This window comes from Rhineura floridana, chromosome 17 (genome assembly GCF_030035675.1).
Source record: "Rhineura floridana isolate rRhiFlo1 chromosome 17, rRhiFlo1.hap2, whole genome shotgun sequence".
Lineage (NCBI taxonomy): Eukaryota > Metazoa > Chordata > Lepidosauria > Squamata > Rhineuridae > Rhineura > Rhineura floridana.
Window position 1 is genome coordinate 17,752,775 of NC_084496.1, and position 22,519 is coordinate 17,775,293.

General features: G+C 43.1%; 1 protein-coding gene and 1 long non-coding RNA gene across 2 annotated transcripts in view; one reads left to right on the forward strand and one right to left on the reverse strand.

Moving 5' to 3' along the window:
* Positions 1-11,703: 11,703 nt before the first annotated feature.
* LOC133371813 (uncharacterized) lies at positions 11,704-14,613 on the reverse strand. Its single transcript, XM_061599646.1, has 2 exons — positions 13,471-14,613; positions 11,704-13,310 (listed from the first exon to the last, which is right to left on the reverse strand). Exons 1-2 carry the CDS (start codon positions 14,281-14,283, stop codon positions 13,290-13,292), a joined length of 834 nt encoding a protein of 277 aa, XP_061455630.1. The 5' UTR covers positions 14,284-14,613; the 3' UTR covers positions 11,704-13,289.
* A 5,078-nt stretch (positions 14,614-19,691) lies between these two features.
* The window catches only part of LOC133371839 (uncharacterized), a 66,659-nt gene continuing 63,831 nt past the window's right edge, over positions 19,692-22,519 (forward strand). The window contains exon 1 of the long non-coding RNA XR_009759397.1: positions 19,692-19,751. This is a non-coding gene — a long non-coding RNA (uncharacterized LOC133371839). The remainder of the gene's footprint in view (positions 19,752-22,519) is intronic.

The window sequence follows — 22,519 nt, forward strand, 5'->3', positions numbered from 1 at the left end:
CCTTTCCATTTATCCTCACAACAACCCAGTGAGGTAGGTTATGCTGAGAGGCTGTGACTGGCCCAAGGTCATCCAGCAAGCTTCATGGCTGAATGAAGATTTGAACTCTGGGATCTCCCAGGTCTTCCTCCAACACTCTAACCACTACACTACACTTTCCAAAACTGAAGCTGACAGAGAGGTCAGTGGTGCATAGGGTTGCCAGGTAGGGATGGGGTTCGCTGCATGGTGCCGTTCCTCATGCATTTCGATTGTCTGTCATTTCCTTACCAGTCCATCCTTTTTTTGTTTCTGTTCTCTCTGGCACTTACCGATTTGATCAGCTGCATGCATTTTTGGGTGATTCCATCCACAGGTTTTTTTCTCCCCAGGTTGCAAAAACTACGTAATTGTTTTTGTAGATACTTATGTAAATGACAGCATGAGCATTCCATGTAGTTTTTTGGTGGCAAAGAAAAACAATGCATAACTTTTAGGTCGCTTACATGAATGATCACAGTGTTCCACGTGTTTTTTTGGCAGAGGGGAAAAACATTGTGTAATTTTTAGGTAGCTGCAGTGAATGAAAAATTATGAAAAAATTACATGAAATACGGGGAGGATTTTGAAAAAAATTCTTGCCAATTGTAGTTGCGGACACAAAATCTGTGCTGATTACAGCTGCGGCCCACTGCAAGAGATCAGTGCTATAGTGAATGCACAGGCGCAAATGTTACCAAATTCTTCCAAGCTACATAGGAAGTGGATTGGACTGTGAAAGAGCAATGCAAATTGTGTTTGCATTTTGACAAATTTGTAGGGCAGTACAATATCTCAGAGGGGAGGTCAGGTCTCCTGATTCCCTGGTGCTTTCACTATAGCTGCCCAATCTCCCTGCTTTTATAAATTTGATAGAAATATCTGTTGGCTATAGGTACATTCTAAAACCGCAAGGTTTTTTGCCTATTAGTGAATTTCTCTGCTTTTTAGTCTGGGAGGTAAGAAATGGGACCCTGTGCAAGTTTGCTGAGAATGGATTGATTATTTGTATGCTTATTCAGTTCAGTAGGATTTACTCCCTGCAATCATGCTTAGGATAGGTAAAACTGACCATGAGGAGAGAGGCCTGGAGTGGGCAGGGGAGGAGGAAGAAGAAAGAGGGGAGGAGAGAAAGAAGGGAGGAGAAAGAGAGAGGGGAATGAGGGAAAAGGCAGGTCTCATCATTTGCATGCTTATTGAGTTCAGTGGGATTTACTCCCACATAATCATAGCTAGGATAGATAAAACTCACCATGGGGCAGGAGGAGGGGAAGGGGAGAGGGAAGGAGGAAGGCGGGGAGAGGGGAGCAGAAGGAGGGGGAGAGGAAATGAGGGGATTGAAGTGGGAGGGGTGAAGGAAAGGGGAGGGGAGGGAAGGGAAGGGGCAAAAGGGAGGTGAAGGAAGGGAGGAGGAGGGCAGGGCAGGTTTGATCATTTGCATGCTGATTGAGTTCAATGGGATTTACTCTCATGCAATCATGCTTAAGATAGGTAGACTGACCAGGGGGAGGGGGAGGGGGAGGGGGAGGGGGAGGACAGAGGGGAGAGGGGAGGAGGGGGAAGGAGGGAATTGGAAAGGGATGGGGGAGGGGAAGGGAGGGGTGAAGGAAGGGGGAGGGAAGGGGGAGGGAAGGGGCAAGAGAGAGGGGATAGGAGGGAGGGGGAAGGGAGGGCAGGTTTGTTCATTTGCATGCTTTTTGAGTTCAGTGGAATTTACTCCTGTGCAATCATGTTTGATGGACTGCCTTCAAGTCAATTCTGACTAATGATGACCCTATGTGTAGGGTTTTCATGGTAAGCAGTATTCAGAGGTGGTTTACCATTGCCTTCGTCTGAGGCTGAGAGGCAGTGACTGGCTCAAGGTCACCCAGTGAGCTTCATGCCTGTGTGGGGATTTGAACCGTGGTCTCCCAGGACCCGGAGGAGGGAAAGGGAGGGCAGGAAGTTGAAGGGGAGGGATGAAAGGGGAGGGGAGGGGCTTGAATGGGTGGGCACTGGGGAGAGGGGAAGCCCCTTTCCTTTCCTAAAGCAAAACATTGTAAACCGTATCATTGCTTTCCAGGGTTTCCCCAACTTTTTATTCTACAGCAGACACATGTAGCCTTCCACTCAAATTTAAACCAAAGCTGTCCCTGGCCACATTCACATGTACTGGTGGTATTTATTTCACTTAAGACAGTCATTGCTTCTCCCAAAGAATCCTGGGAAGTGTAGTTAGTGAAGGGTGCTGAGAGTTGCTAGGAAATGCTCTGTTCCCCTCACAGAGCTTCAGTCAGAGCAGCTGACTGTTAAACCACTCTAGCCACTGGAGCTCTGTCAGGAAAATAGGATTTCCCACTCAAACTACACTTCCCAGGATTCCTTGGGGGAAGCCATGACTGTCTAAAGTGAAATAAAGGTCTGGTATGGGTATGCCCGTCTGGTTAGGCAAGCCCAGCAGCTGTGACTCTGCCTTCTAGAACACTGACAGTTGGTTCTTACTGAGCATGACCATCCTTATCATTGAGTTCAATGCTAAGGTTCTTAAATTAATTAAAAATCACCCAGACATTTTTTTTAATTTTTAAACTGCAGAAGATGAAGGTCAGAGTATGGGGCAAAGTCAGTAATAGGATTACAGGTACCCTGTCAGCATGGTTGATTTTTAATGATTTTCAACAAATTATGAGAACTCTGACAGACAAAAGTCCAAAAGGGGTCTGTTCTCTCTCTCTCTCTCTCTCTCTCTCTCTTTTACCCTTTGAACTCTTTATTCTCTCTGAATGATTTGTGTATCGCCATGAAAGTTTAGAGGGTTGTTAAGCAGGCATTTCTGAGTTCAGGACTATAGGTTTTGTAAGGTTTTGTTTTGAAATGAGCTTATGGGAAGCATCAGAATGGCATGGAGGGTATTTTCAATTTAACATTGTGGAATGCAAAAAAATCCATGCTGACTATAGGCCACTCTTGTGGCTGTATAATTAAACAGTATGCTCCAAGCAACTGTGGTTGATGTATCATGCTTAATGACATCACTAGGGTGTGCCCTGTGACATCACTAGGCCATAGCACTATGACATCACTAGGCCCCACCCATATGACATCACTAGGGTCTACCCCTGAAATCTCAGGGTTTCAGATGCTTCTGACCTGGCAACCCTAGCCCTCAGAGCAGGACTTGAGGGTAGAAGTCCAGCTCCTTACTCAGCAGATTAAACAGTTTAATCATTTGCATTTTTAATGAATTTGCATTTTACCCAGATTCTTTGCATGCCACCCGGCGCCCGTTTAGCCTTTTAGGTGGCCTGGATTCTCAGCTTTAATTTTTTTTAAAAAATTAAGTTTTTAGGTGGTCCCGTTCCCAAGATATACATAAAAACGTCAGCGACCCCCCCACTGTTAAATCTTTTTTTAAAAAAAATCTGTACTTTATAGCACTTCGTTGCTCAGACTAACCCCACCCATTCAGGATTGCAGCCAATCAGTGTAAAGTCAGTTTGGTTGACCTGGGCAGTGTCTAGAATACCTCATTGCAATGCCAGAAAATGGTGGTTCCCCCCCCATTTATCTGAAAATCTCATAAATTGGGTAAGTATATACATTTCAGTTTTTTTCCCTCTTGTGTGCAGGAGTCAGATCCTGGGCAGTGTTTTCAAAACCTTCCCAATACTTGCTTTTGTGGGAATAGAGCATGCTAATCCCATATGCCCAGAGTAAATCCCATTGAATTCAATAGGACTTACTTTTGAGTAGACATGGTTATGATTGTGCTGTAAATTAATGGGACTTTTGAGTGAATGTAAAAAAGAATTGTGTTTGTGTTCTATTTCTGTCCCCCCTCCAGTCCTATTCTAAAGCAAGTAGGCAGGTATTACAGCTTTTATTCTGTAGGAAACTAATACTGATTTTTTTTAAAACCAATACTGATTTTTCTGCAATGACCTACTGGTTTGACAATAAACTATTATATGGGCTGTATGTATTTATACATCTGCAGTGTGTGTCTATGGAGTCTTTCCAACACCCCTGTGAGGTAGGGTTGGGAAACCAAGGCAACTCACAATAAGAAATAAATCCCTTTAAAATCCAATAACCATAAAGCAAAAATAAACAGTTGGAAAACAGCCTAAAGAGGCATGATTCTGAATTTTGGGTTGGGTGAATGAAATTTATTTATTTATTATTTGATTTATATCCTGCCCTTCCTCCCAGTAGGAGCCCAGGGTGGCAAACAAAAGCACTTAAAGCACTTTAAAACATCATAAAAAACAGACTTTAAAATATATTAAAACATCTTTGAAAATATTTTTTAAAAGCTTTAAAAAAACATTTAAAAAAAAGGCTTAAAAACATATTAAAAAAACAATTCCAGCACAGACTCAGACTGGGATAAGTTCTCAACTTAAAAGAACAAGTTGAAAGAACAAGTTCCTTATCACTTGAGGCTGTAGTTCTCCGCACACCTCCCAGTTTGAGTAAGCCCCATTGAATACATTGGGACTTGCTTCTGAGTAAACAAACATCGTATTGCACTATAAATATATTTACAGATTGCGTAATTCATACACATATTTGATAGTCATGTTTACATAAATATTTCTTCATACTGTGTCCCAATAAGTATTTGATTTCACACTATGGTTGTAGATGATTTTTTCCTCTACATTTTAAGTGTGCCCTTCTTTCTGAGGGTGGTCATGGTTCTCCATTGTTTTCATCCTGAGGGGGGATAGGCTGAGAGATGGTGAGTAGCACATTTAAGGTCTCTTCACTTCCCCCACTTTTTTTATTTGTATTTATTTTATATTTCTCCAATACCTTCCCCTGGCTGTTTTTATGTATTTTAAATATTTTTAGATTAAATAAATAGGAAATCATAATTGTGAACCTCCCTAAAAGCAATTTACCTATCCTTATGTTTTGGCAAAGTGATGGTGTGAAGGCATGCTGGTAGAATGAGAGACCATGTCTGAGGCATGTTATAAGGTGTTTGAGAACTTTGTCACACATTACTTTTTAAGACCTGTAGATTCATGTTGGAAAGAACATGTGCACGTATTGAATGGTGGCTTGGGTGCTGTTTTTTCAGTCTACGCTGCATGCATAGGGAAGGTGATACAACATCTGGCAGCTAGCTTCATAACGTGAGAATGAAAAACATTTGGATCACCATTCACTTGTTTACTTTTCTCACTATTGAGACCACTTCATATATTACTTTTTCATACACAGAAATTTAATCTTTGTATAGGAAAAAGTATTTTGTAAAATATGAAGGACAGTGGCTGCCCAGTCAGTATAACCACTGTACAAGATCTACTCAGACACTGTAATTACCTTTTTGTTTTGAGTGCCCTGTTGTCTGGGTCTTGGTTCAGGTGTGTATCCAACTTTGACGTGCTTATGGAAGGGGTGTGCAAGTAGTGCCCCCCCCAAGTGTGGAGGCTTGGACGAACATTGTGTTATGGAAAACCAAAGTCTGTGTGAAAGTACATATTTGGGAATGCCATCAGTGTGATTCTAAGCACACTTAATAAATAATGTCGTATCGAACTTGCACATCACAAAATATTTTATGGTCATGTCTATAAGCACCAGGAGTGTAGTCACCCAGGGGGTCTTAGTCTCTCTGCTTTTTTGGGAGCAGGGTCCCTATGTCTCCAAGCATCCTACAATCAGCATGAAAAGGGAGTGTGTTAGTCACTGAGAAGAGTCTTCTAATATGCTTTCTTGCCTTTCCTGCTGATTGGAGCCAATCAGGGTGAAAGGAGGTGAGTCAGCCACTGAGAAGACTCTTCTCAGTTGCTAACGCTATCCACTTACATGCTGATTGGCTCCTAGAGATGTTTGTTGTTGTGAGAGAATGCATTAACAAAGATCTCATTCTTAATCCAGGAGCAAGAAAGGGTGTATGTGGCTGCAACTATCATGAAGGGACTCTGCACTTCTGAATTTTCTACTAAACAACTGATAAATACCTATGTAACTTTGTGTCTGGAGACTTATTATTAAGAATCACTTTACATAATTGTAAGGAGGTATGTCCACACTCATGCATCCCAGGCACCTAAATGAGAGGAGAGAGCAGCATAGGGACATAAGCAGATGTCTTATACCAGGGGTTCCTAAACTTTTCTTCTACATAGACCACTTGAAAATTGCTGAGGGTCTGAAAGTATCTGAAAATGTACTATGGGCATATGCAAGATAATTAACTCCCATTAGTGATAAGAGCAAGAATTTATAATTATTATTTTAATTAAAACAAGAGGCTTATCAGTACTTTGAAGAGGTTGTTGTTGTTATGTGCCTTCAAGTCGACTATGACTTATGGCGACCCTATGAATCAGCGACCTCCAAGATCATCTGTCATGTACCACTCTGTTCAGATCTTGTAAGTTCAGGTCTGTGGCTTCCTTTATGGAATCAATCCATCTCTTGTTTGGTCTTCCTCTTTTTCTACTCCCTTCTGTTTTTCCCAGCATTATTGTGTTTGCTAGTGAATCATGTCTTCTCATGATGTGTCCAAAGTATGATAGCCTCAGTTTCATCATTTTAGCTTCTAGTGATAGTTCTGTTTTAATTTGTTCTAACACCCAATTATTTGTCTTTTTCACAGTCCATGATATGCGCAAAGCTCTCCTCCAGCACCACATTTCAAATGAGTGGATATTTCTCTTATCTGCTTTTTTCACTGTCCAACTTTCACATCCAGGACTGGGTCTTTCATGATGCCTGGTGGGGGGGGCAGGAGAGTAGTCAATAAGACAGACATCCTGGCATTGGTAATCTAATTAGCAAGGTATGTGTGGGGTTGTTGCACACTTCAAGGCTCAGTTTCATTTTGAGTAGGGAGGCGGAACCTGTGTAGATGTGGTTGATCAAAGGGAGAAGAAATTTTGAGTTAAGCAAAGCTCTGCTTTTATAAAACCTAAGAAACATACAGATACTTTGAATGTCTGAGTGTGTGCACCAGTGGAATACTGGAGGAACTTGTAAAACTTGCTGCAACAGTATTTAGAACTGAGCATGTGGTGTGAAAGACTCCTTTTCCTAACATTTTGGCTTCTTGTTTTTCTCCACCCACCACATCTCTGAAATATATCGTATATGTAATGGTTAACTGTACTTCTGCCCTGACTTACTTTATGTTTGTTGCTATTTTGTGTTTTTATTATGTTTTTATATTGACTGTGTATTTTTATTGTTTTTATTATATTTGTAAGCTGTCCTGAGCTCTGTTTTTAACAGCAGAAGGGCAGGATATAAATCCTCTTAATCAATCAATAAATATTCCATAGTGTTGGAAACTAGACTCTAGGCATTTAAGGCTGAAAATGTTGCTTTTTTAAAAAAAGATTTCTCACATCTTTCCCCAGTTTTTGGTGGTAATTCCTAGGCACAAAAACAAAACAACTGGACAATCCAAATATTAATATGCAAATAATTAGCATAATATACAAATAATATGCAACTATTTGCATAATATGCAAATTGGCCTGCCCGGATTTGTGGAACTGGAATATGGCAACCCTACCTTCAGGCCTGGTATCTGGCCCTTGGTCCTTTTCCTAGGCTGTACCCTTCACCAACTATGCTTCATACACTTCCTAAGTTCATTTTCCTGCCTGGGATCTGTCATTAAGCTGCCTTTTGCTTGCTTGAATGGAAGATGCAGAGGAGCATATGTGTGTGTTTAGAAATGTTTGGTTTTTGTACAGCTGGAAGGTAGCTTACTATATAATGGCAAGAATCACATCCATTGCCCCCCCCCATTAGCCTCTGGCCTTGCCTGCTGCTGGCATGCGGCCCCCAGAAGGTTCTCCATGATCGAATGTGACCCTCGGGTTGAAAAAGGGTCAAACCCCCTGACTGGCAGACAGTCTTCAAGGATTTGGGCAGCAGACTTTCATGGTCCACGTGCTTACCTCATCTTCTTTTAACTGGAGGTACAAGGGATTGAATTGGAGACCTTTTAAATGCAAAGTGTGTGCTCAACCCCTGAGCTATTGTCTTTTCCCTATTTGGGTTGTCTTGCAAATGCTTTCTATCATGACTGATGCCAGGAACAGCTTGGTCCTGTGGGTGGCCATAGTTCATTTGAAACCTGAAGGGCCTGTTCTCCAGTTGAGGCTCCCTTATGTCAGCTTAACCTTGAAGAGCAGCAACAGTAGAGGAAATGCATTTATTTAGAATATTTGTAGAACACCCTCTCAGGATTACTCCAGCAAAAAGCTGTAAAATACAATACAAATGCAAATACAAGACTGTAACCTGAGGAAATAAACATTTAATTTTATAGATTGCAAGTCTATATCTTTGCTTCCCCCACCCTGTCTCCATGTCCACTATTTCTACTTTATCCTCTCCTAGGGCAGAAGAAATAAATTAGTAGAAATAAAATAAAATAGTGGTTATGTCCCTCCTGTGATCCATTTTAGGATGTTCTGCAACCCAGTTTAAGGTTCTGACCCTTCAGTTGAAGACCAATGGTCTAGAGATGGAGCAATTCAGAGAGAGAGAGAGAATTCTACAATACTGCAAACTCTTCCCACTTTTTGCCCTGGCTCTACTCACCATTGTCTGTGGCCTGAGATTTATTGGTCTAGAGATGAGGAGGTACAGAGTATTCTGCAACACTACCAACTCCACCCATTTTGATCTGGCTCTGTCCATCATTGGCTGTGTCTCCAGACTGATTTTTCCCCCCTATGCATAAATGGTCCTTCATAGAAAAAAAGTCTCCCAACCCCTGGTCTAGATAAGTCTCAGTAGTTTCATATCCAAGTCATAATGTTTAAAGAGAAATTAGGCAGTACAATAATCACTTTATAATGTTGGTGGGAATTTCCCACTGTTTAAAGATTTACATCGTGCAAATGTGGAGATGGGAACTTAGCTGTGGTGCTGAGTTAATGCATTTGAGAGTAAATAAACATTACTGATGGTATAAATGTCTTCCTTGAGAATCTTAATGATTGCAAAATTTTCTTCATTAAAGTCAGACACCTAATTACTAATTGCTCTGTTAAACCATGTTTTGGAAACAGCTGAAATGCAGTTCCTAATTTATTTACCTATTAAAATCTTTATGTGTCTATTACTGGCACCAGTTTGTGGCTCCTCAGAAATATAAAGGCAATTATTGAGAGGATCCCAGATGCTAACTAGAATTTAATTTAGTTAAATTGTGTATATTACAGATTGACTTCCTCTGTGGATGTCCATAAAGGAAAAAAGAGGAAACCATTAGCTGCTACTTTAATGTAGTTCACATTTTTTGAGTGACACCTGGGCAGGACTAGATGATACACTCAGCTATACGATAGTACCTGACATGGTACTAGTAGATGCAATGAATCTATCCTACACTATGTGTTGGCTTGGCCATTGACTCCAATAGAACTTATTTCTAAGAAAGCATCAGTTGGGATTTTACCTGTTCTGTCCCTCCTGAGATAGCTACTTAGGTTTATGCCAATCTATGCAGAGGGCAGGATTTGGTGCACAATGGGATCATGCCCCATGGAGAACTCTTGGCTGGAGGTAAGGAGGAGGAGATCTGAGATCCAGGGGAGGGCCCCAGTTGTCTGGGAGATGAGGATACCAAATGATCTGCTGGTTGAGAGCCCCTCCCCGAAGGTGTCACACAATGAAGATGATGCAGTTGAGTTGTCACCCTGCTTATTTAGCCTGCCTACAGTGGTCGTGGCACCTCCTGGCCACCCTCCTGTTTCAGACCTGCCTCCAGTGCAGGAGAGGAGGTGGAGACAGGTGATGATCTGGCTGAGTCATCTCCACCTATGTCACCATGGACACTCTGGAGTCTGTACAGAGGTGAACAAACTAAGCCTGTTAACCAGCCTACTCATAGGAATGCCTGTTTGTTTGCCCAGTCCTGAACAGGGAGACAAGTCCTGTAGAAGTAGTTATGCCTGCCCGTCTTTCATTAGGGGACATGTCAAGTGTTGAGACAATGTCTTCACCTATGCAACCATGGCAATTAGTGCCCTGAAGTGATCTTAACTCTGTGTGAACTGTAATCTGATCTAGGTTCCAGTTGTGTGCTAACCTGGGGATTAAAACCATTGGCAAGTTCTGATTCTGAATCTGTTGCTGGGAGCCAAGACATTGTGGATGAATGGGGGAAACCAGGTAGAACTAGCAGCCTGGAGAAACAACCAGGAGCCCAACTGAAAGGGAAGAATGGGTTAGGGTGAGGAAGTGAGGAAGAAACAATTGGTGTACAATGGGTCAGAGAGAAAAGTGTTAATGAATAGGCTGGTTAAGGTAGAGTTTAGTCTGCAGCTTTGTGATATGGCACATAGAATCATAGCATAGTAGAGTTGGAAGGGGGCTATAAGGCCATAGAGTCCAACCCCTGCTCAATGCAGGAATAAAGTTAAAGCAAAACTTTTTAATGCCTCCAGTGTTGCAGAGCCCACCACCACCCTAGGTCATTGATTCCATTGATGTAGTGCTCTAGGAAGTTTTTCCTGATGTTCAGTCAAAATCTGGCTTTCTGTAACTTGAGTCCATAATTCTGTGTCCTGCACTCTAGGATGACTGAGAAGAGATCCTGGCCCTCCTCTGTGTGACAACCTCTCAAGTACTTGAAGAATGCTATCATATCTTCCTTCAGTCTTTTCTCCTCAAGGCTAACCATGCCCAGTTCTTTCAGTCTCTCCTCACAATAGTTTTGTTTCCAGTCCCCTGATTGTCCTTGTTGCCCTCCTCTGAATCTGTTCCAGTTTGTCTGCATCCTTCTTAAAGTGTTGTGTCTGGAACTGGACACAGTACTCAAGATGAGGCCTAACCAGTGCTGAATAGAGGGAAACTAGTACTTCATGCAATTTGGAAAAAATACAATGCAGTCTAAATAGCATTTGCCCTTTTTGCAGCCACATCGCATTATTGGCTCATATTCAGCTTGTGAACAACAATTCCACATGTAGTGTCGCTGAGCCCAGAGCCCACGAGAGGGGGGGAAACCAGTATAAATTACTGGGGCCTGGTGGTCTGGAAGGGCCCCCGAGGCCCCCAACTAAGTTGCATATGTTTTCATCTTTCTTGGTAGTATCAATATTTGTCTACTGTTTTTGACATCCATTGTAAAATCGGTAAACCAAATTTGCAAGAAAAAATTATTTCACCAATAAACTTTTTGAATAAACTAAGACAATTAAAACTTGAAATTCTTTTTCCAAACATAGTTGTTGGTTTAAGGTTGTTCTGCACCATATCAGTAACAGTGGCTCAAGCAGAACCCTCTTTCAGTTGTCTTTCTAGAATAAAAGAAAGTCTACAATGCCCCAAAACTAATTGGCAGATTTAGGTTTACTGTCAGTTGAGGCTGAATCAGCGAGAAAATGTGATTTCTCTGAAATTTATTTATTTGCAAATCTCAAAGCTTGTAAAGCTCCACTTATATAAATATGATACAGTAAATTTCGCAAAATGCAACTTTCCTGAAACAATTGTTTTAAAAATGTAGCTTTTTATGAATAAAGTTGCAATTTGGGAATTTTTGGTACAATTTTATTTTATTATGATAAAGTATATATTTTAAATTTTTTAGTTATTCTTTAATTACAAAAGCCTTGTATTGCCTCGGCCGTGGGCTTCCAAATATTTTAGGGTCGGTATCAAGGAGAACAATGAGGCAGACTCACGGTTTACTCACAAAGGAGAAAGCTTTATTGGGTACATATCAGGCATGCCTACCCAGCGGAACAGACCCAAGGTCTCTCACATACAGGCGTTAAGGTCTGCACCCTGAGCTCATGGCACAGGCACCTTTTATAGAGAAAATCTTGGCAAGGCATACACAATGACGGAATGCATCATTAGCTATATCTAACATCAAATTGGCACATCTGGACAGGGTCCGTCATTAATCAGACTAGGCATCAAAGCTGCCCTATGCCTAATAGACAATGGCTACTATCTCACTATCTTTGAAGTATCCCCGTCCCTTGATCTGGGGTGTCAAGGCACCTGATGGATCACCCTATTTACATGAGAGGACACAGGTCTGGTGCCAAAGCACATCTTGACCTCTCTATGCTACTCTTTCCATGGCACGTGCCCTACTGTTAATCAGCACGTGCAGCCCATCCTTGGCACATGTAGCTCATTAGAGCTAACTGGATCAGTGCCAAGGCTACTGTACATCAAACGGTCCTTTCCCTCCCTCCCAGCCTCCTATCACATGTGCTACCGGTTCTCAGCACATGCAGCTTGTTAGTGGCTATTAGATGAGCTTCAAAGAGGTGTTCTTGAGGCTACATCTAGCCTACTCATAGATAAGGCCCAGCTGAGGGACATTGACTGTTCCGCAACCTCATCTTCTAACAAACTAGTTCTCTGGCAGGTGTCCAAGCTACAGAAGACAACATTATGAGCTTAACTATTAAATCTTACCCTCCTAAAGGCACTTATACATATAAAAGCAATAAGGCAGCCTTGCATAATGGTTATAGCAATCACATACATGCCCCAGGGTATACATTCCACCCCTTTAGAGATGTGGTCAGGAACAGTCGCATCTACGCGTCACAAAACTCTTCTTACCCCCAGAGGGGGCCGGGTTTTCTTTGCCCTACTGACCATCAAAGGGAGCAGGGACTATTGCTTTAAACAGTACATTATCAACAACAGGAGTTTGCCTTAACTACAGAAGGAAAGCAAAAGGTTAACATCATGGACAGATATATTGTAACAGGAGGCCTTCTGTAATTCTCTTCCTCCCCCCAACCAACTATACACACTCCCACATACTAACAGACACACCATAATAAATCGTAAGCATTCAGCAGCCTTTTTTAAAAGACAATGCTAAAATCATCGAGGAAACACTCTTATCTCACACGGTTACATATACATTTTACATAGCAACACTGCCAGCATTAAGAAAATTCTTACTCACAAACCAGCATACAGTTTCATATGCATAGCCCACCTCCACCCCCAGACTGCATGGCTTTTGTGTCTTGGGGCTGCAGGCAGCTTACAGCATTTCAGCACTTTCCAAAGGCAATATTGAACACAAGTTACAGCATTTTCCAAAGGCAGTTTGGAGCACATCAGAATAATTCTTACAGCAAAACAGCACACAGTCCCATGTGCATAACTTCCCACCCCCCAGAACATGTGCTTGCCCACATGGCTCTTCCCCATGGTGGGTTTCAGGAGGTTCCAGTTCAAGCTGATTTCTGTGGCCACAGGCAGGGTGCCAGGATTCCTCTCCAGGAACAGCTGTGTTTCCTTGGCAGCACGCAACAGGTCTTCTCTTAAAGAGGCCATCCAGGAATCTAGGTTTAAATACCCCCACACAAAGGACACAAGAAACATTACTAACATGCCTGAAATGGCTATTATAATATCTCTGTCCCACTCCATTGTCTGCGATACAGACAGTGTACAGGGAGCATTTGAAGGGGAATAGGTATTTCCCGAGCCTTGATACAGTACCTCTTCTGCTGTTAAGCCAACAACTTCCAGCAGCTGCACCCACACGTGCCCCCCTGCTTCCTGAAGCGAAGGAGGATTCACAAGCCGCTCCATGGGTGACCCTCCCTCCAGGAGCCCTCTCTGACTGAGTAGATGGCTGGCTTCTTCCAGGTTTCTTCCTTTCCAGTGCTTCCAATCCGACCTGACTGTCAGCAGTTTGATTTGCTGTTTCGGACCGCTGGTTCTTTCGATTAGGGCGGCTGCTCTTGGAGGGTAGAACCAAGCCACCCCTTTCTCTTCTGCCCATTTCTTTACTTTTCCCTTGAAATGGGTGTCATTGTCGCTCTGGCTCTCTTGCAGAGTGCCGTGCATGCTGTTCAGCACTTCCAAGTCTCTGAGGATAGTCTGCTGGGTTGCTTGAGCATAAGGGAAAGCCTGACCTGCTCCACTGTAGGTGTTTACACATATTAGAGCATAGCGGGCTCTTTGGTTCTTGGGCATGGGCCCAATGCCACTTTGCCATACTGATCCTGGCTTACCTCCGTGGGCTATATGGCCCCAACTTTGTCCTGATATTTTATGCATGGGGCAATCTTCTGCGTCCTGCATAATGGGCAAATTCTTCTGTGTGGCCTGTCCCCAGGTGGGGCCCACCCCCTGGTGCCAGCACTTTGTGCTAGCCCAGTTTGCCAGGGCTGCCTCCACCCCATCTATATGGTCCACATGCACCCTACTCGGACTGGCTGTGGTGCATATGTTTTGCCACGTGTCTGCTCCCCAGACTGATTGCCCGTGGGGAGCCCATCCTTGGACTTGTCCCTTAGCTATCCACATGGTGACTTCTTTAATCTCTACCCAGGGGCTTATGTAGATATGCAGGGGCAATCTTGTCTCACCTGTGATCACCGCCCAAACAGCACACCATTCAGCCCCCTGACTCGGCTGACCTTGCTCTTCTTCCCAAGAGAGGGTTTGGTCTTCTGGCTGGTAGGCAACGGCCGCTCCCTGCTGCAAGCGTCCTCCCACGAGTCCTTATGGGGGGGGGGGAATCTTCTTTGCAATTAGCTGGCCCAACCCTCCCAGGTTGGCAGCGAGAAATTGCTTTTGCCCTTTTCCACAATAAATCAGGGGCTCAAACAAATGTAGACAACCCTCCCTGTGCCTTTCAACCTTCACAGGGCGCTGGGTGCTTGTTACTGTTGGAATGTGCCCAGGGACTGCCCCCACCATAGGAATTGCTTCTCCCTTTATGGGATCATCATGGCGCATCCCAGGGGCGATGTCACTGGGGGATTTTAACTCACTCATCTTTGCAGGCACTGGGAGCTCCGCCTGGACTTGAACTCCCACCTGCTTCTTCCCTTTCACCGCTTGCACACACGGGGTGAAGACATCTGTTGACAGCAGCTCTTCTTGCACACACACTTCCAGCTTTACCTCTTCCACGGCCGGCACAAGGGAATGAAGGGCTTCTCTTTCAGCACTGTCTCTGTAACAGGAGCACACAGAACGCAAAGATCTGGTGGGCATGCCCCCCCTCTCCCTGCTCTGTCTCTCTAGCACACAGAGTGAAGAGATCCGGCAGCAGCTGCCCATCTCCCACACATTCCTTCTCCTGTATTTTCTCGCACGGAGCAGAGGAATTCATCGGCAGCATCCCCTCTTCAGCCCCTACTTTAGCTTGCTCTAAAGTTTCTTCCTTTATCAGCCTGTGTTTCCTTAAATTTAGGGGGTTTGCTTCCAGCTCTCCGCAGTCCTCCCCCCTAGCAGGCTCTGGCATACTCACAGCTTCTTCTTCTTCCTCCGTTACTGACGGCAACTCTTCGCAGTCCACCCTCTCCAGCTGCTCATTCACCATCTGGGCCTCTTCAACCACCCCAGTCTGGGTGCTCTGCAACTGGACGTCTGGGTCACTTTTGATCTCTTGCCGTAGCTGCACAGATAAGGCTGCCACCTCACAGCGGGTCTCTTCCTCTTCAGAGAGGCTCTCAAATATCTCTCCCCTTTGCTGCCAGGGTTCCGGCAGGGCTCCCATCTCCTCATATGGGGCTTCCTCCCCTTCTTCAGACACAACCACCCCGTCTTCTCCCTGGCTCTCACCCTCTTCCCGTTCTTCAACTTGGGGGTTCCAGCTGGGAGAGTTAATAATGCTACGCACTTTGGTGCACGTTGGGCATTTCTTCTGGGCTCGGTGAATTAGCCTTCCTGCCCATTTTTCAGCTCTACACCATAGGTTCCGTACCCTGCTCCTTCTACTAGCTGGTGTGCGGTCTTCCTGTACTTCTGGCCATGGCATTGGCCCTCCCTGGTCTGCTAATTGCTTTGCCCCCAGGCTCCACATTTCAGGCTGTGGTCCACCCGGGAGTCAGTTCTTCACACCAACACCCACTCTACACCACAGGCTCTGTGCCCTGCTCTTCTTCCTAGCTGGTGTGCAGTCTTCCTGTGCTTCTGGCCCTGGTATTGGCCCCAGGGGTTGTACCCTGCTATTTCCCTTTGCCCCACAGCTTGCAGTACTGTCGGCAAAAGCCATGTCAGAGGGGCTGCACACCCGAGTGCAGTTTGTTTCTACCTCTGGCCATGTCACTGGCCCCCCTAAAGAGGCCAACTGTTTGGCCACTGGATTCCACATCCCATGCGGTGGCCACCCTGGGAGCCAATTCCCCAAATCGGCTTCCACAGGAACCTCCATCCCCCTGAACCTCCACATTGGCCTTGACCCTGCTCGCTGCGCCAAATGTATTGCCCCGGCCGTGGGCTTCCAAATATTTTAGGGTCGGTATCAAGGAGAACAATGAGGCAGACTCACAGTTTACTCACAAAGGAGAAAGCTTTATTGGGTACATATCAGGCATGCCTACCCAGCGGAACAGACCCAAGGTCTCTCACATACAGGCGTTAAGGTCTGCACCCTGAGCTCATGGCACAGGCACCTTTTATAGAGAAAATCTTGGCAAGGCATACACAATGACGGAATGCATCATTAGCTATATCTAACATCAAATTGGCACATCTGGACAGGGTCCGTCATTAATCAGACTAGGCATCAAAGCTGCCCTATGCCTAATAGACAATGGCTACTATCTCACTATCTTTGAAGTATCCCCGTCCCTTGATCTGGGGTGTCAAGGCACCTGATGGATCACCCTATTTACATGAGAGGACACAGGTCTGGTGCCAAAGCACATCTTGACCTCTCTATGCTACTCTTTCCATGGCGCGTGCCCTACTGTTAATCAGCATGTGCAGCCCATCCTTGGCACATGTAGCTCATTAGAGCTAACTGGATCAGTGCCAAGGCTACTGTACATCAAGCGGTCCTTTCCCTCCCTACCAGCCTCCTATCACATGTGCTACCGGTTCTCAGCACATGCAGCTTGTTAGTGGCTATCTAGATGAGCTTCAAAGAGGTGTTCTTGAGGCTACATCTAGCCTACTCATAAATAAGGCCCAGCTGAGAGACATTGACTGTTCCGCAACCTCATCTTCTAACAAACTAGTTCTCTGGCAGGTGTCCAAGCTACAGAAGACAACATTATGAGCTTAACTATTAAATCTTACCCTCCTAAAGGCACTTATACATATAAAAGCAATAAGGCAGCCTTGCATAATGGTTATAGCAATCATATACATGCCCCAGGGTATACAAGCCTACGTATATATTTTGCAAAAAAAATACAATTTATTTTAAAAAATATTTCTAACTGTATTTTCTCTTAATTTTCAAATAAACAAGATCTCATAAAATTATAAACATGTAAAATTTAACATTCTAGTGAAAAACAAAAAGCAGTTTCATTTTGTGAGTAGTTAATTTTAAATTGCATTATGTGAGTATTGCAATTTGCAAAAAGTTGCAACTTGCGAGGTTGCATTTTGCGAGTATTTTCTGCAATGTGAATTATAATAATGTGATATATGTGATTTTGATTTAAGTTTTTTAATATGTTCTTTAAATTTTTATTTTTATATGTTCTTTTATTTATTTATTTATTTATTTATTTATTTATTTAATTTATTAAATTTATACCCTGCCTTCTGGCCAAAAGGCCCTCAAGGCGGCTTACAAAAGACAATGAACATAACAATACATCAAGAATAAATGTTTTCTTTTTGTATTCCAGGTTTCATTTGTGTATCAGCAGGACATATTTGTTTTTTTGTTTAATATAATATATGTGATTTTAATTTAAGGTTTTTTTAAAGGCTTAATTTTTTTTATATGTTCTTAAAGAATACATGTTTTCTTTTCCTAGTCCACGTTTCATTTGTATGCCAGGCAGGACATATTTGGGGTTTTTTGCACATCAGTACAAATCCCATGTAAAGATTTTTAGCTGGTCTGCCCTTGCTGGGGGGCCCGAACAAAATTTTTCACTGGGCCCAAACCTGCTGTCGGCGGCACTGGCTAAGCCAAGTATTCACCAATTGTGCACTTGGTTTCTTTCTCCCAGGTACAGAACTTTGTACTGTGAATTCACCTGATAGTTGTTCCATCCAGCCCACATTTAGCTAGCTTGCCAATCATCATATCATGGGGCACTTTGTCAAAAGCTTTGTTGAAGTTGAGATATTTTACGTCCACAGTAATTCCACAGTCTATCAGGGAGGTTACCAGATCAAAAAATGAGTTTAGTCTGACAGGATTTGTTCTTAACAAATCCATGTTGGCGTCTAGTAATCACTGCATTGTTTTCAAGGTGGTTAAGGACTGCCTGCTTTATAATCTGTTCCAGAATTTTCCCAGGGATCAATGTCAGGCTGACTGGTCTGTAGTTTCCAGGCTCCTTCTTTTTGCCCTTTTTGAAGATAGGGACAACATTAGCCCTCCTCCAATCAGCTAGCACTTTACCTATCCACCAAGATTTCACAAAGATAATAGACAGTGGTGCTGAAAATTCTTCTGCCATTTCTTTCAGTAATCATGGATGCAATTCATTGGCCCATGCAGATTTGAACTCTTTCAGGTATTCCTTGACCATTTGTCTACTAGTCTCAAGCTGCAATTCTACCCCTCCAAGTTCACATTTGCCAGAAGTGTCATAGACCATCTTTTGGGAAAAGACTGAACCAAAGTAAGAATTGAGCACTTGTGCCTTTTCTTTGTCATCTGTTATCATTTTGCCATCCTCATTGAGTAGCTGTACCACCATTTCTTTTCTCTGTCTTTTACTATGCATGTACTGAAGAAAGCTTTTTTGTTGCTTTTAGCATCCCTCGTTAACCTCAGCTTATTGTTAGGTTTACCTTTCCTGAAGGCATCCCTGCAATTCTATGCTATTTGTCCGTACTCTTCCTTTATGGTGTGGCCTTCCTTCCACTTCCTGTATGTGTCATTTTTATTTTCAGGTTATCTCTAGGTTTTTTGTGAAGCCACATTGGCTTCTTCTGCTGTCTTTACCCTTTTTTCCTTGTTGAAATTGTTTGCAATTGTGCCTTTAGAATTTTCTTTTTTAGAAACTTTCACCCATCTTGGACTCCTTTTCTCATTAGGGTCACTTCCCATGGAACCTTACTTATCATTGTTCTGAGTTTATTAAAATCGGCTTTCCTGAAGTCCAGGATATGCACAGAGCTACTATCAGCTTTTGCTTTCTTTAAAATCAAGAACTCAAATAAAGCACTTTCCCCCAGAGTTTCTATAACTGTCACTTCATCCACTAAGTCATATCTAAGTCAGGGATGGCTGAGCCTCTAGTTGCTTCCTCCACTTTCTGTAGGAGAAAGTTATCTCCAACACAAGTCAGGAATTTCTTGGAGGGACCGTGTTTGGCAGAATTTGTCTCCCAACAGATATTGGGGTAACTGAAGTCCCCCACTGCCTCCTCGAAACATTGGCAATTTGCTTTTCAAAAGTTTCATAGATGTCAAAAGTAGATATCAAGAGCAAGATGAGAGGGCTGTGGATTTACCCACAGTCTGAAGTTATTTCTACATTCTTACTTTCTAATGGTGCTCCCATCCACAGGAGGAGGAGTCCGTTTCCCCAGAGCAGCTGAGACAGCCTTGAGATACATCACAAGTAGTGCAAAATGTCGCATTTCAGTATTTATCTTGAAAATTGAACACCATCATGTGATGAATCTCTGTTAGTAGTGTTGGGAATAAGGCACCAACACATGTAACCTGAACCAGTAGGGGGCAACAGACAGAAAGGCAATCTATTCTTCCTCTTAAAAGGGGGTGTCTGTTCGTTTATGCAGGTTTTGCTCCTCCCCTTCCTCCCTTCTCTTCCTGTCTAGTGAATCAGAGACTGTCTCTGTGAGAGCAAGCCTCATGGCTCCACAAGGGCTGCAACACAGGTATGATTTTGTTTGTAGCAATAAACCTTAACTTTCTTTGTTCTTTCAACTACTAGTCTTAATAAACTAGTTATTTCTGCACTCTACTGTAATATATATATAGGTTGGCCCTGATTTATCAACATAGGAGCAACACAAGAAGTGGCATGGGGACTGAAAGGTATCATTTGCCCACAGTCACATCCATGATCACACATGTGAGATTTGTGAACTCCACTGTTACATTTCCCCAGAGTCTGAAGAGGCAGGTGTAGCAACAATTCCTCCATCTGAGAAATCCTGACTCTATGCTGGAGCTCTTTCAAAGCTACACTAGCTGTGCAGAAGTCTTTTTGTGCATGTGTGTGTGTAAACAGGTCCTGAACTTCTGACGGCATTATATGGCTGGGTAACACTGAAGTGTGGAGTCTGCTAGGGAGAGTACTGGCTGTTTCCTCCTGTGGATCCTCACAGAGGTTGTGTGTCTTCCCCACTCCTCCTGTCCATGCCTGAACTGAGTCAGGAGCCTTTGTAAGAAGCTAAAGGACAAGAGCACAAGGGCTCTTGCCATTTGGCTCTTAGCCTGAAACATCAGTCCAACACCTGCTGATTAACTTGCCAGCTGGTGATTGTTTGCTGTTGCCACTCCACTCCCTCCCACTTTTCAAGAAACTCCAGACTTGAGAGTGCACAGTGCAATGCTCTTGGGTAACACTGAGGACTGGGCCAAAATGTCTCCAAAGAGAACTTTTGGATGAATTTGAGGAAGGGGGGAGGCAGAGGTGAAAAGGGATGTGAAATTATTCACCTCATTTGCTTTCCTTCCCCACCACTGCTTGTGTCTGGCTGTGAGCAATGGCAACTGGAAATGACAGCAGTGTTTCTCATTAGGTGTGATGATGCATCACTCACAGAGGATAATGGGTGCTGTCAGGGAGAACCGCTCTTTCATCAGAACCCTCTCCATATTCCACCAACATCACATCCATGCAGAGGGAGGTTCTGAAGGACGGAAACGACATCTGACAATACGGGCTAGCATTTTTTTCTTCAGAACCCCCTCTAAGCCACACAATTTAATGATGAATTAAATTTAATCAGAATGGTGGCATGACCACAAACACACTTTCATAGACAAAACCTCTCCTATTATTAAACTAGGGATGGGGAACCTGTGGCCCTCCAAATGTTGCTGGACCACAGCTCCTGTCACCTATTTTTGTCATGTTGGCTGGAGCTGATGGAAGTCATCGCTAGGGATGGGGTTCTCTGCATGGTGCCCATCTGCATGCAGTTCGATAGTCCATCATTTCTTTACCAGTCCATCCTTTTTTTGTTTCATCTTTCTCTGGTGCTTGCCGATTCAATCTGCTGTGCATGCTTTTGGGTGATTTGATCCATAGGTTTTTTTTTTGAGTTGTGAAAATTATGTAATTATTTTCGTAGATACTTATGTAAATGACAGCATTCCACATAGTTTTTTGGTGGCAGAGAAAAACAATGTGTAATTTTTAAGTCGCTTACGTGAATGATCAGTGTTCCATGTGGTTTTTTTGGCAGTGGGAAAAACATTGCATAATTTTTAGGTCGCTTACATGAAAGAAATGATCACAGTGTTCCATGTAGTGTTTTTCCCAATCCTGTGGTTAACATAACATCTTGATTATGGAAAAAAATGTAAAATAGGGGGAGGATTTTGAAAAAAAAATCTTGCTGATTACAGTCGCAGGCATAAAATCCGTGCTGGTTACAGTTGTGGCCCTCCACAAGAGTGCCGATCCAAAGGAATAGCGAACTAGCAAATTCAGTTGGGATCTGGTACCAGGTTTGATTTTGTCAAATATTCTTCCCCATCCCTTGTCACTGCATTTACTAATCTGGCCTTCAACAAGGTGAATAGGTGAGGAATGTGCAGTGACAGGCACACATCCTCCTTCCTTTTATCTGGTTAAAGATAAGCAAGTGGCAAGTCATGCCAAATTTATCATTAAGTTAAGAAAAGAAAAAGATTGCACGACATGGGAGTATTTTGTAATTTTTTGCAGAATCCAATATGAGCTCTGAGTAAAATTGATTTGAGGTTCTTCAGGCGCTGGGGGCTTTAAGCAATCTATATTCTACCTACAGAGAAGACTTTCCCCTTCCATTTCTCTTGCCATTTATAGAAGATTTATTTACATATAAATTATCTGTGAAGTTTTTGGGAAGAGGATATTAGGATGTTTCACAAAGTCATCAACAGCTCACTCTCATCCCCTCACAATGACTCACTGACTGTAGGTGGGGAAATACCCTAACATTTCAAAAGCATTTTTGCCCAGGATAGTACATCTTTCCAGTTTTCCAGGTTGCATTGCAAGCCCATTACAATGCATTACTCTGGTGATGCGGTGTAATGCAACATTGCTGATGCAATCCAATTCGATGTGTCTAATGTGATATATCAGGTGGAATATTGAAAAGATTTTTCCACCCACCCAACAAAAATATGATTTCCAAATGGGGTTTTTAATTTTAATTTTTAACAGAGCCCCTTTTTCATGGGAAGTTAACAAGAGGAGTTAGTCACACAGACAAAAAAAGGGGTGAAGTATAGATGCTCTGTTAGTCAAGTGTAGAAATGAAAATAAATAAATAATTCTCTGGTCAGCAATTAAAACAGACAAATCCAGAAACTACTTGAGCTAGAATTATTTCTAAATCAGGGATCACCTCCTCCCTCTCTCACAACTCTAGAACTCATAGACATCCAAGGAAGCTGAATGTTGGAAAATTCAGGACAGACAAAA

Coding starts and splice junctions, on each gene's coding strand:
- LOC133371813 (XM_061599646.1), bottom strand. CDS start 14,283: ATGTGGATAGCTAAGGGACAAGTCCAAGGATGGGCTCCCCACGGGCAA. Junction 13,311..13,470: donor TTGGCTTAACAGCAGAAGAG/GTACTGTATCAA, acceptor ATTTAAACCTAG/ATTCCTGGATGGCCTCTTTA.